This window comes from Zeus faber (assembly GCF_960531495.2).
Source record: "Zeus faber genome assembly, chromosome: 7".
NCBI lineage: Eukaryota > Metazoa > Chordata > Actinopteri > Zeiformes > Zeidae > Zeus > Zeus faber.
The window spans coordinates 29,567,636-29,579,708 of NC_137203.1; the positions used below are offsets into that span (position 1 = coordinate 29,567,636).

Genomic DNA, 12,073 nt, shown 5'->3' on the forward strand with positions numbered 1-12,073 from the left:
ATGTATGTGTGTGAGTGTGTGTCAAGCACTAACGATGCATCTCAAGAGAAACATCCGAGGTATGTGATAATTGTGATGAAGACTTACTTTTCCAAGGATTTAAAAAGACGTTTGCTGGTTATGAAATTATTGTAGGTGAACAGGGAAATAATAAGCCTGCTGAGATTCAAATCGGAATGGCCACTTTGAATTTTTCGTCCCAAATATGGATTAAATCCAATAAATAAATTAAAATGGTCTACCCTGGTGTATGTTTTTTTTTTTTTGTATAACGGTCCTGAGAGATTTAGAGATGTATTTGAAAACAGTTACTTAGGGAAAGCATTGCAATTAATTTCAGCTGTCACATCTTTTCCCACACTCAAAAAACAAACAATCAAAAAAAAAAAAACATTTGCATGCACAACAGAGTGGACGCTAGGCTTTTACTTTGAAAGGCTTTATATCTATCGCGGCAATCCTTCAGAGGTTTCCAGGCGTCCAGCGTGATCCCTGTGTTTTTCCAGCGTCATCCCTGTGTTTTTCCAGCGTGATCCCTGTGTTTTCCAGAGTTGGACTGAGGAGGAAGACCAGGGTTGAAGTGGAGAAGGTCTCATAATGGCACCACTTGGACTTAAAGCCGTCGTTTGCGACAGTAAGCGCTGAAATATTTCATCCATCCATATTTCATCCATCTATCCAGTAACAGGTTTCAGTGGCGCATAGGGATGTCCGTTGGGCACCTTAGTTACAAACCATTAATGAGAAAAAAATTCAATGTGAATAGCATAATTTATCTATCCAGGATACAACACAGTACAACTATTAGAAATAACTCCGCCTCGCTTGGAGCGCAACTTCACTTTGCGCACTTAGCTATTTTGCGCGCAAAGTCGAAACGCGCTTTTTTTGTTGAAGTCTTTACTTTCCCATATATGTTTCACATTTCGTGAATTCGGGCCATTCATGGTGACCTGTTTTGGAGGATCGCCCTGGTTTTGCAGTAAATCCTCACTCGCTAATCTTGGTCCCTGTGTGGGGATTAAGCGCTCCAGTTTGACACCCGCGTGTGGGGAATATTGATCCGACCGTGTGTGTTATCGCGACTGACTGGGACACTCTTGAAAGATGGAAATCATATTTTAAAATTACGCAAGGATTAATTATTTGACAAAACCAGAATAACCACATTGTAGTTTTAGAGTTATAGAGCCACGTTGTGGACTGATGATGGATGGGAATCCTACAGGACCGCCGATGCGCAATTACGCGCAGATTTCCAGTACCAGTCCCCTCTCCATTGTTTTTTGAAGTACCTGGGAAATCAAATCCGTGTTTTATCTCAGAAGACTGGTTCTTGATCGTAATAGGGACGAGATAGAGATGGCACGCATGGTATTGACTCAACCAGGGGCCTAGACTTAATGTGGAGGGGCCAGAGGTCCTGTGTTGAGGGCTGGTTGATGTTGTCTTGACAGTAAAATATAACGATACTGTATTAATATATATTTTTAACCGATACCCACAATATCGATCGGGATATTTACACACGAGATATATTTGAGAAACGATCATTAATAATGTGGATATTGTACCCAACAGCATTGATTAGAACAGTCGGAATTTGAGAAAATGACATGTCCAGTCTCATGTCGCGATACCGATGTCACCCAGCCTTAGCGATTTATTTTTTAAGCTATTTTGGTGCGTTTTATCACGTGTCTTAGTGTTTTCATGTATCTGCAACAGAGTACAATCATTTAGAAAAAATGTAACTGTAAAAATATGGGTAATTTGATTCAGAGGATCTAGAAAATGACAATTTATTTCATTTCTAAAATTTTAGGAGATATCAGCAAGTGCAACTGATACTTTGGACAGTTCCCTTGTATTTTAGGTTCATTGAATATTGCCAAGTTTTCTTTCTATGTCTTTGCTTATAATGGCCGATTGTTTTGATGTGTGCTGCTGTAAACACTGTAATTTGTGGACAAAGTATGTTTCTTTTTTCTTTTTCTTTTTTTAAATCTTTTTACAATGTGCAAATGGGACATCTGCCCTTTTTAGTAGCAGACCTACAAACAATCAAAGCCACCCTCAAGTGGAAGCAAGACAGAATATTTTGGCTTTAGACCAAATGAGGAAGGAAGACATGTCCTTCTTGGGTCATGAAACAAACATCCACGATTTGGATGACTGATAGAGGTATATCTTATAGGAAGACTCCTCTGGTATTTTTTTTATCTTACCCGTATCCTTATTTTTCAACCATTGGGAGTCCGAGTGATTGGTGTCAAATCTTTGGGCTGAGACTGTTCTCTCAATAGGCCTGCCTGAGATTGACCGCCAATGATCTAAAAATAAGTCATAGGGTTGAATAAAATACAAGTTTTCCCTTAATAGTGATGTGTGTCAATCATTTATATGTCACAAAATTTTCCAGTCGGCAGTAGTATCTTGTCATACCACAGCCTTCTCTCAGAGCATGTTGATGAAGGTTAATATGACACAATATTAGAATAATTACTTCATTTGCCAAAATCTCCTTTTGCTGTAGGTTTCTTATTTTTATGTTGACACACTGCAATATAGAAAAAAAAAACACACACAAAAAAAACAAAAAACCTTGAATCAACAAAGTTATTTGCCAATGGGTGGAGAAAAAAATGCTTGATGAGATTTATTAAAGCAAAACAAAAAACAAGTAAGTCCTAAATATAAAGAAATATGTTTTCAAAATTCTTCTTCCAGGGTGAAGAGAATGAAGTCTGCTTCTTCACTTTAGCAAGGCCTCATCCACACGTATATTGGTATTTTTAAAACCATACCCCCCCCTCAATTTTCATAAATATTCCTGTCCACACCAACAGTGTTTTTGAAAATATCTCCATCCACAAGAGAATGCAAAAACAATTGAAAATATAAGCATGTCAGGCCAGGTGAGGGAGCGCTAAAACACCACAGAAGAACATTGGGATCATGCGCATTGATGGGCTTCTTGAGCGGCGAATTCAACAACAACACAGCACAGTGTATGAACTATTGGGCGCAGTGTATTTATACGCGTCTGCACGGCGGTGTAAAGATGAAGCAACACTAGGTTGGTTTGTAAACATGTAATTCAACTACGGTGACCAGATGTCCCAGTTTGTCCAGGATTGTCCTGGTTTCAAGATCCCGGTTATGCACGCTTACGCAGGGTGTGTTTTTTGTTTCATTCATTGGGTGAGGCCTAAGGTACTTGAAGGTGTAGTGTGTAGAATTTAGTGGCATCTAGCGGTGAGGTTGCAGATTGCAACCAACTGAATATCCCTCCCCATGGCCGCCATGTTGCACCACCATGTTTCTTCTATATTAGCCCAGAACGGACAAACCAAACTCTGAATCTAGAGTGGGCCATTTGCGCTTTTCGTGAGTTTCACGGCCACCGCCTCTTCCACAGAGGCCGCCATGTTGGACCGTCATGGGAGGGGTATTCAGTTGGTTGCGATCTGCAACCTCACAGGTTGATGCCACTAAATTCTACACACTGCACCTTTAAAGCTATCCCTAGAATTATCTCTTATGTCCAAGTAAGATAATTTAACTTTAACTGTGTTTCCTTGCCTTTTACAGATATTTACAGTATTTCAGTATTTGCTTCTAATGTCGGTTAGCGTTGGCCTCCCAACTATTGGCATCAATTTGTCACAGTATGTGTGACGATACTATGGTAGAATCTACGCAGATGTACAGGTTCATGGAGGGAGACGGAGATGTCCGGGAGGAGTTTTAATTATTACAGTCAACTAAAAGGCTCGCTGGCCAAAATGTGAACATAAAGCAACATTAATTAATCGGAGTCCGGGTCCGTTCTGGTCGCGAACTGGTCCGCAGGGTCACGTCTTCGACACCACGCGACCTCCTTCACTGTAAGGTAAACAAAAAAAATGAAAGCTCTTCTAGCCGGTTCGGGCCGATCAACGGCAATGGGTCTGGACTGATTAGACCGACCCGGTACAGCTGCCCCTCATCTGCCACAGATACGAAGCAAGGACTTGACGTCAAACTCTCAAACAATGTTGGTCGAATTATTATTATTATTTTTTTATTAATTAAGCCATGAAAATGAATCACGTTTTTCCCGGTGAGTTGCTACGACATTCGTCCCCAACAAACAGTTTGTGATTGTAAAGTTAATTCCTGATCGTGGTTGTCAAATTGCCGTTTGGATAGATAATAGATAACAAACCAGATAGTATGCTCTTTATTCCTGGAAAAAAATGAAAACAAAACCGACTGGCTTGTAAACCAGCGACAAGCGGGTTTTCCCCGACACTTTGATGGCATCGGGGGCATTCCCACTTAATCCCATTGAGTAATTGGATAAACTGGAACCCATTCACCAATGTAAAGGCCACACCTTTCCATGACGAAACTTGTTGTTCCGTTACTTGGCTGAGAATACGGGACCCGATTGGAGAGATGAGGCAAGACGCAAGGAGTCTTTACCGACAGAACCTAAATAACTCCGAAAAAATAGAGAGCAAGACAACACAAAAATGCTTGGACTAAATGAGCACGGTTCTGGGCAAAATACACAAACCCAAACAATAATAGGGTTAAATAGGCAGAGGTAACAAGACTCTGGATGCTGTAAAACAACCAGTCCTGATGAGCTCAGGTGATTCCCCAGAGAGCTCCCTCTGGTAGCCAGGTGAGGGATAGACCCCTTGTCGTCAAGGTTTTTGTTTGTTTTTGGTGTTTACGCGGATTCTGGATTTGACAAATTGTGACTCGGCGCAGTACAGCCTGTTTGATGAGTGTTGTCAGATGTATACGAAAGATGTATAACTGCTTTTTATTGTAGCCGACTAAAAAAGCCGTGCGTGCACACTACTAGAGAGCACAAGCATATGTAGCTGCATGGTGCCATGTAGATATTCTCATGAAATAGTTTCCCCACCAGGGGAAACTGAAAGAACTGCTGTAAACGTTACAAAGAAATCCTGAGGAAAGAATCTGAATAACTAAAAAAGAGCAGTAAAATTAAAATAGAAAGTTAAATGTATGTATGTTTATTGTAGTCAGTGCAGGTTATTTGTTCATATATAATCGTGAGTTTGTGTGAATTGTCGGTGTAAACATTACAAAGAAGTCCCAAGGTGTGAAAATAGTCCAAATCTTTGGACAGAGACAGGGCTATCTCCTTGCATTAATTCAACGGCATGTGGTTATTTTTGTGGTCACGCATGTATGGATTGCATGGATTGTGCGATTGTTTGCACAACCTTCCTTCGGAACACGTCCATCCTGAATTTCCTGAAGCGCACAGTGCAGAGTTCCAAAAACTGGGAGGTGTGCGCCCTTGTGAAGCTGTCTGAACTGACGTCATTTGTGACGCACACAGTAAGCGACACTACGGCTGCGGCGACTATAAACCCTGCTTTATAGTAAGTGATGCAAGACTCGCAAAGAAGAAACAGTCTTTAATCGTCACACGACACTCCACAACACATGCTTGCACACACACACACACACATGCTTGATGGTGGCCGGTGAAATGGCTCCTCTGCTTTTGACCCATCCTGGCTTGTCCTTCCTCCGGGGGCACAGCCAGTAGCAGTGGGCAGCATACGTGGACGCGCCCGGGGACCATGTGATAAGTTTCCATCGCTGGTCAGACGATGATGGGTGCATGTTTTTGGTGGGGGTCCTTACTGACGTGAGGTGGAGGAAACCCCATGTGAACACGGGGAGAACATGCAAACTCCACACAGAAAGGCTCCTGTTTTGGAAGATAACCCGCCGGAGCACGGTGCCAACAGTGCCCCAGGCGGGAATCTAACCCAGGACCTTCTTGCTGTGAGGCAGCAGTGCAATGCACTGCGCCACCCTGCCAAGGATTTGGTCGCAGCGAGCAAATCATTTCAATGACTCAGGAGTCTCTCAAAAATAGTAAAATAGGGAGTGAATCTTCAAATCTGAAAATGATTTCAAAGGACTAAATTAAAGTCCATGGCAAAAAAACAAAACAACCAAAGGTCCATTAATATCGAATGTGACTGATTTACTCTTCCCATTCCACCTAAATAAATAGTTTAGTTAGAATTTAATGTGAAAATTGTATTCACAGCTCGGATCCAACTGACTCTTCTGACCCTTGTTCATCGATCACAGGAAGTCCTCCCTCGCTCACTGTGTGTTCCACCAATGAATCAAATGAACAAAGAGTTGGAGAATGGTACGACTCCTTTTACCGAGTGACTCATCAGAAACCGAATCTCAAAAAAATAATTAAACCTTTCATCATTGAGTATAGTCCTCAGTCACTTAGAGTGAAACCTCTTCTACTGTTCTGATGGAGCTGCTATTTCGACTAGAATTGACAAATTACATGAATTAGTGCAGCCTCGCAATTTTGATCTTGCAACACAAAGGCTCATGTCCATTATCTCCTTGCTTTTAAGTAGAATTTGAAACATGTTCTCGGCACACCTGGCGAACTCTCACGACCCCACTGTGGTGGGAAAACCGTGGTCTAGAACCAGGTAAACAAGATATCTGTGTCTGCGTTAGTGTGCGACGGTTGAGCCGCCTGTGAGTGACGCCACAGCGCTGACACAGAAAAAGCACGGAAATAGCGGTAGGAAGCGTCGGGATAAGAGGATTGGGAAGAGATTAGACTGAATGATTGCTATAGGCCAGTCGCTCTCTCTCTCTGTCTCTCTCTCTCTCTCCCACTCGCTCTCAAACCGTGTGTGATGGTGGTCCTGCCGCCCTCGTTTGGCCACTGGGAAAGGATTTGCGTGGTCACAGCATCATCGTCGCAGCGATCCGATCTAGATTAAATTGTTCACAGAATTGTTGGTTTTCCAATTAGATTAGATGACATTACACTCTTTAAGTAAAGGTTGTTGCAAAGTTGATGTTGGTTGATGGGTTGGGATGAACGTGGGTTAGGTTTAGGGTTAGGGTTAGATGCAGCACAATGGTGACGTCATTTCATCTATAGAGCGCAGTGCCATTCACGGATAGAACAGTCTTTAAAAAAGTTTAAAAAGTTAAAAAAACAATAACCCCTCCACTGTGCTCTTCAATGGGGAGTGATTCATTAATAACGCCCCACACGGATTGATATTGCACTTTATATTCCGATGCGGTCTTTCTGCAGAATCAACGTTTCTCAGACAGTGTCCAGACCTTGTGTGTATCTCTGAATTATAGATAGGAATGAATATTCCCCCAAATTTGATTTAATAAAAATGATTTGGTTAAATATTTTGGAATTCCTTAACCAGTATTAACATTCAAATATTGAAATGATTCACATTGAACAGCTCCCTATCAGTTGTGTATTGTGCCAGTCTACTTAATGTCTACCTGTTGTCCTTTTGTAGTTGTGACCGTTATGTCATGTCTGCTTAAACAAAATTTGCCGATATGCGACTGCTGTAATTGCAACTGTGCTTTTTGTGTTTTTGATTTTCTCCACAGAGATAATGAACAATGTCATAAAGAAGGCAAGGGAGAAAGGAAAATGGAAGGTACAACCTGATTTTGACCTGATATTCCTTATATAGGGGGGTATCATTTTGAACATACATCCCACTATACATTTTTGACAAATAACTGATTTCATAACCAATAGCTTTTTTAAGATCTTGTTCAAAAGTGTCTGCTTAGTTTATTACCATGGTTGCCACAGTTTCACAAATGTGTAATGGTGAACTGCTAAATACACCCCCATTGTAAGGAGGTAAATGGAGGGTGAAAGCAGGAAGTGAAATTGACTGGTGGTGGTTTTTAAGGCGGTTTTCTAAGGAAGCCCTCTTTCAAAGGACCAAACTCAGTCCACTCAAAGTGGACCAAAAAGTGGAAGTTCTAGCAAGATGGATTATCTCTATGTTTTTATCTGCTGTTGATCATTGAGCTTGGGCTATGGTCCTTGAAGAGCTGCAATCTCCTCAGTCAATACAACTCCTGTTTCAGTTTGGAGCTCCTTGTGTTCACCATACTGTACGTCAATGAGCGCACCTGCCAAACGGACTTGTAGGGATCCGCACTTGGATGCTCTGCTGAGACCCCCTCCTTGGACCATCTCAGACCAGTTCTGAAATCATGGAAACCTGGCCCACTTTAAGAAAACCAGTGCGATGTGTTTCTTCACTCGTCCAGGTGCTGGTCGTGGACAAACTGAGCATGAGGATGATATCGTCCTGCTGCAAGATGACGGACATCATGTCGGAGGGGATCACCAGTAAGTAGGCATCCTCCGATGACGTGGTCTTCTTGATTGATTATCAGCATCAGTTGTTACTAAGGGTGTAACGATTCACCGGTACAAATTGGAAACAGGTTTTAACGGTAAAGATGCAACTACATCCATAAGCATTGAATAATAAAAGGCTTAACAGTCTGAAAGAAAGAGAATTAAAAAAAGAATAATATAAAATAGGATAAAAAAAATAAATACAATTAAAATGTCAGATATATATCTACAATAATATCTATAATGTGTATATATATATATATATACAGTATATATATATAATTTGTATGTATACAAATTGCACAAAATACAAAACAGAAATCGTCAGATATTTAAGATATTCTTTTATAGAATTGATGGATGATATATGATGGAAAATTAAGGTCTACATGAAACAAATGTTAAGAACTGTATCAGATTGCATCACATCGCATTGAACAGAATCGTTACGTTTTAAAATGTATCGTCCTTCCCTCAGGATGAACATAGCCATAAGGTAGCATAATTGTGACATGTTTGACACTACGTCAAACAAAGTTATCACAATTGTATCAAATGGTGCGGAACATGAGGGCAAAGTGCAGGAAAGGTCTTTAAATCTTTATTTTTTGGGACCTTACAGGAGATATTTTTGTTTTTTATTAATTTATTCTGGCTGTTCTCGTCAATTGATTGGACGGTTGGACTGTTGTAACTTTATTACACCTCATTATTAACTAAATTGTAACAGCATAATCTGCCCCTCTTTGCTTTATATTGTTTTAAAATTGAATGTTTATGTGCTATAATATTATTATTTAAAGCTGGTGGTGGGAGTGATATCTCTGCTCACATTTCGATTGTCTACACATCAGTTAAATGCAGCACTGATTCTTGTTTATTTTGGAAAACCACTTGTTATATCTTCTCATACCTCTGGATATCAAAGTGACATCTTGTTGTTTCAAAATCTAACAACAAATTTTCAGCATCAACACACTCTAGCCCCTTTACCAGTCTTCAACTTGGAGATGAGGAATCAATTTTAAATGCACGAACTTGAATGCACATTCACTCTTACTCTACAAACCTTAAGCTTTATTTTTGGCTCATTATTGCTGAATAGAGACGACTTATGGATCTAAATTTGGCATAGAAGGCCACTGAATGCCACAAAAGTATCCTGTGTTCAGGGCCGTTTCTAGCTTTTTGGGGGTCCTATGCAAAATGTTGTTTGGGGGCCCCTATTTTGTGAAACTAGGGTGGGGGTATTCCACACCCTCTAAGGTGGTCCGGGGCCATGCATTTAATGTTTAAATGCATCAATCTGCTGCACTTTCAGAGGAAAAGAGGGTAGATCCGTAAAAAACTCTTAACATCTTTTTTTTTCTGTCAAATTCAAATCAACCATCTCAGGTTGACCCCAGCAATTTAAACCTACAGAAAACAATAATAAATGGGAAACACTGGGATACCCTACAACAAGAAACTCCTGAAAACGTACAGGATTTACCCAATCTGCATTATAACATCTCCCAAATGCACATAAAGGAGACGGATGCCTCATTTTCCATATAATGTTTATTTTAAATGTTAGGAACAAGTTTGTTACGGAATCAAAATTAAAGTAAACATTGCAGCTGATAAATACCAAACATATAAAAAAATCCCTTAGAGGGCGCTTAGCTACCAAGAGAGGCCGGTCGTTTTCATTTCTAAAAAATTAAAGGAAAAAGGCTAAAATGGCAGCTTAGTGGCCCCCTGGTGGGTTCGGGGACTCCATGCAACTGTATAGTCCGCATACAGCAAGAAACGGCGATGCCTGTGTTAGAAATATCTGTATGAGGCCATTAACTTGGGTTGAACGGACTTGAGCAAAATTCCTGTGCTCCCCAGTTGTAGAAGACATCAACAAGCGACGCGAGCCTCTGCCCAGCATGGAGGCCATCTACCTGATCACGCCCTCAGATGAGGTAAGCGCTTACACACTTACCAACTCATCAGAAAAATAATCTTTTATTAACATTCTAGGTTCATTGTGTATTGCCCATTTTTTCACGTTTGTTGTTTATTTCCAAATTCCACAATTGTTTTGTTGTGTATTATTGATTTCTAGGTGTACCGTTTATGGCCTAATACTTTGTGTTTATTGCATATTTATTTACATTTATTTTATTGTTTATTTTTACATTTAATTTTTAGTGTTTATTGTTGATTTTTAGGTCAACAATTTCCTGGCTTCTTGTTTATTAAAGGTTTATTTTGATTATTATTTACCATTATTGCTTGTTTTCATTGTTTATTGTTCATTTCAAGTTTATTGACAATGTTTTATTTTTTTGTCAATTTTAGGTTGATTGCATATTGCCGATCTTCTCTAATTTGATTCTATAACTTTATTATGGTTGCCTATGGTTTGTGTTGAAAGCTGCTGTAACACCGCAATTTCCTTCCCAGGATGAATAAAGTATCTATCTATCCGTCTATCGTAGCCTGCCCTTGTTAAACTCCATACCATTGCATATACCTTGACCTCCATACTGGTTCGTAATTACCTGTCTTTGTACTGGAAGTAGGTCATGGTCAGGAGGGCAGGAGGTCAAAGGTCATGAACTTCTTAAAAAAAAATGCCTCTACCTTGTTTAACAAAAAACAAGAAGAAAATGGCATTGCACACACGCATCTACTCTTTCTGTATAAAACTTTAGCTTTATTTTGGTCTCACGGACACAAGAAATTAACTGCTATGGTATAAAACGTTGGTAATTGAATGCCACAAGGACGTTACCATACTCTACTATCTACAGTAAGATAAACCTTTATTAGTCCCACAACGGGTACATTTCCACAGCAGCAAAAAGTGACAGCAGAAAATAGAGAGCCTATAAAGAGTTGTGATAACTACAAGTAAGTAAGAGTCAGGGTAAGCACTGTAAACAATATAAATATTTAGAAAATATATACCTTTGTAGAAACAACATAAATAGTAATCAGGGTAATGAAGCGTATTACACATATATTGACAGATTGCACATAACAGTAGTTCCAACTCCTGACATTGTGCATGTTTGTGCAACTGTGTGTGACTGTCTGTGTGTGTACGTGTATGTGTGTGTGTGTGTGTGTGTGTGTGTGTGTGTGTGTGTGTGTGTGTGTGTGTGTGTGTGTGTGTGTGTGTTTGTGTGTGTGTGTGTGTGTGTGTGTGTGTGTACTCTTGCGTTCCAGTCTGTGGAGGGCCTGATTGAGGACTTCAGAGACCCCAGTTCTCCACGGTACAGAGCGGCTCACGTCTTCTTCACCGATAGTGAGTGACTGGTGCCGTTTATTAAATCTGTTTGTCTCTTGTAGATTTGTATTATAATTATTAGGGGTGGACTGGTAATCTGGCATTCCGGGCATTTTCCTAGTGGGCCGACACATATGGGGCCGATATAATAAAATATATATATATAAATAAATAAAAGAATAATAATTGCAATCGAGCGGCCGGCCCATAAAGTACGGACAGTGGCCCATTGGTTCATTGTGAGCAGTATGGAAATCTCCATGCTGGAAATACCAGCACAGTGTTTCCCAATCTTGTTTCTTCCATGACAAAAAAAAAAAGAATGACTTGACTCACAATCTGAAAATAATTACTGAGGATTAAATCAAAATACAAGGAAAAAAACAGGCCAATGCATCATCACATTATATATATATATTATATAATATAATTATATAATAATCAATATAATTATATTATATAATTATATTGATTGTCACTGATTTACTCTTTGCGCAATGAAATGATTCTCGTGAGAATTCCATTCACAACTTGGAACCAACGACTCTTCTGAGTGTGTGACTCTTCTGACTCATTAC

The 12,073-nt window shown here is 39.9% G+C and overlaps 1 protein-coding gene across 2 annotated transcripts in view; it reads left to right on the forward strand.

Annotated features, from left to right (window-relative positions):
- Nucleotides 1-597: 597 nt before the first annotated feature.
- Nucleotides 598-12,073, forward strand: part of stxbp1b (syntaxin binding protein 1b) — a gene marked incomplete at both ends in the record, with an annotated part of 29,374 nt that continues 17,898 nt past the window's right edge. For both annotated transcript variants that reach the window (XM_080004467.1, XM_080004468.1), the window contains 5 exons: nt 598-634; nt 7,456-7,505; nt 8,137-8,218; nt 10,106-10,182; nt 11,435-11,513. In XM_080004467.1, the coding sequence (XP_079860593.1) occupies nt 598-634; nt 7,456-7,505; nt 8,137-8,218; nt 10,106-10,182; nt 11,435-11,513 (325 nt within the window). The remainder of the gene's footprint in view (nt 635-7,455; nt 7,506-8,136; nt 8,219-10,105; nt 10,183-11,434; nt 11,514-12,073) is intronic.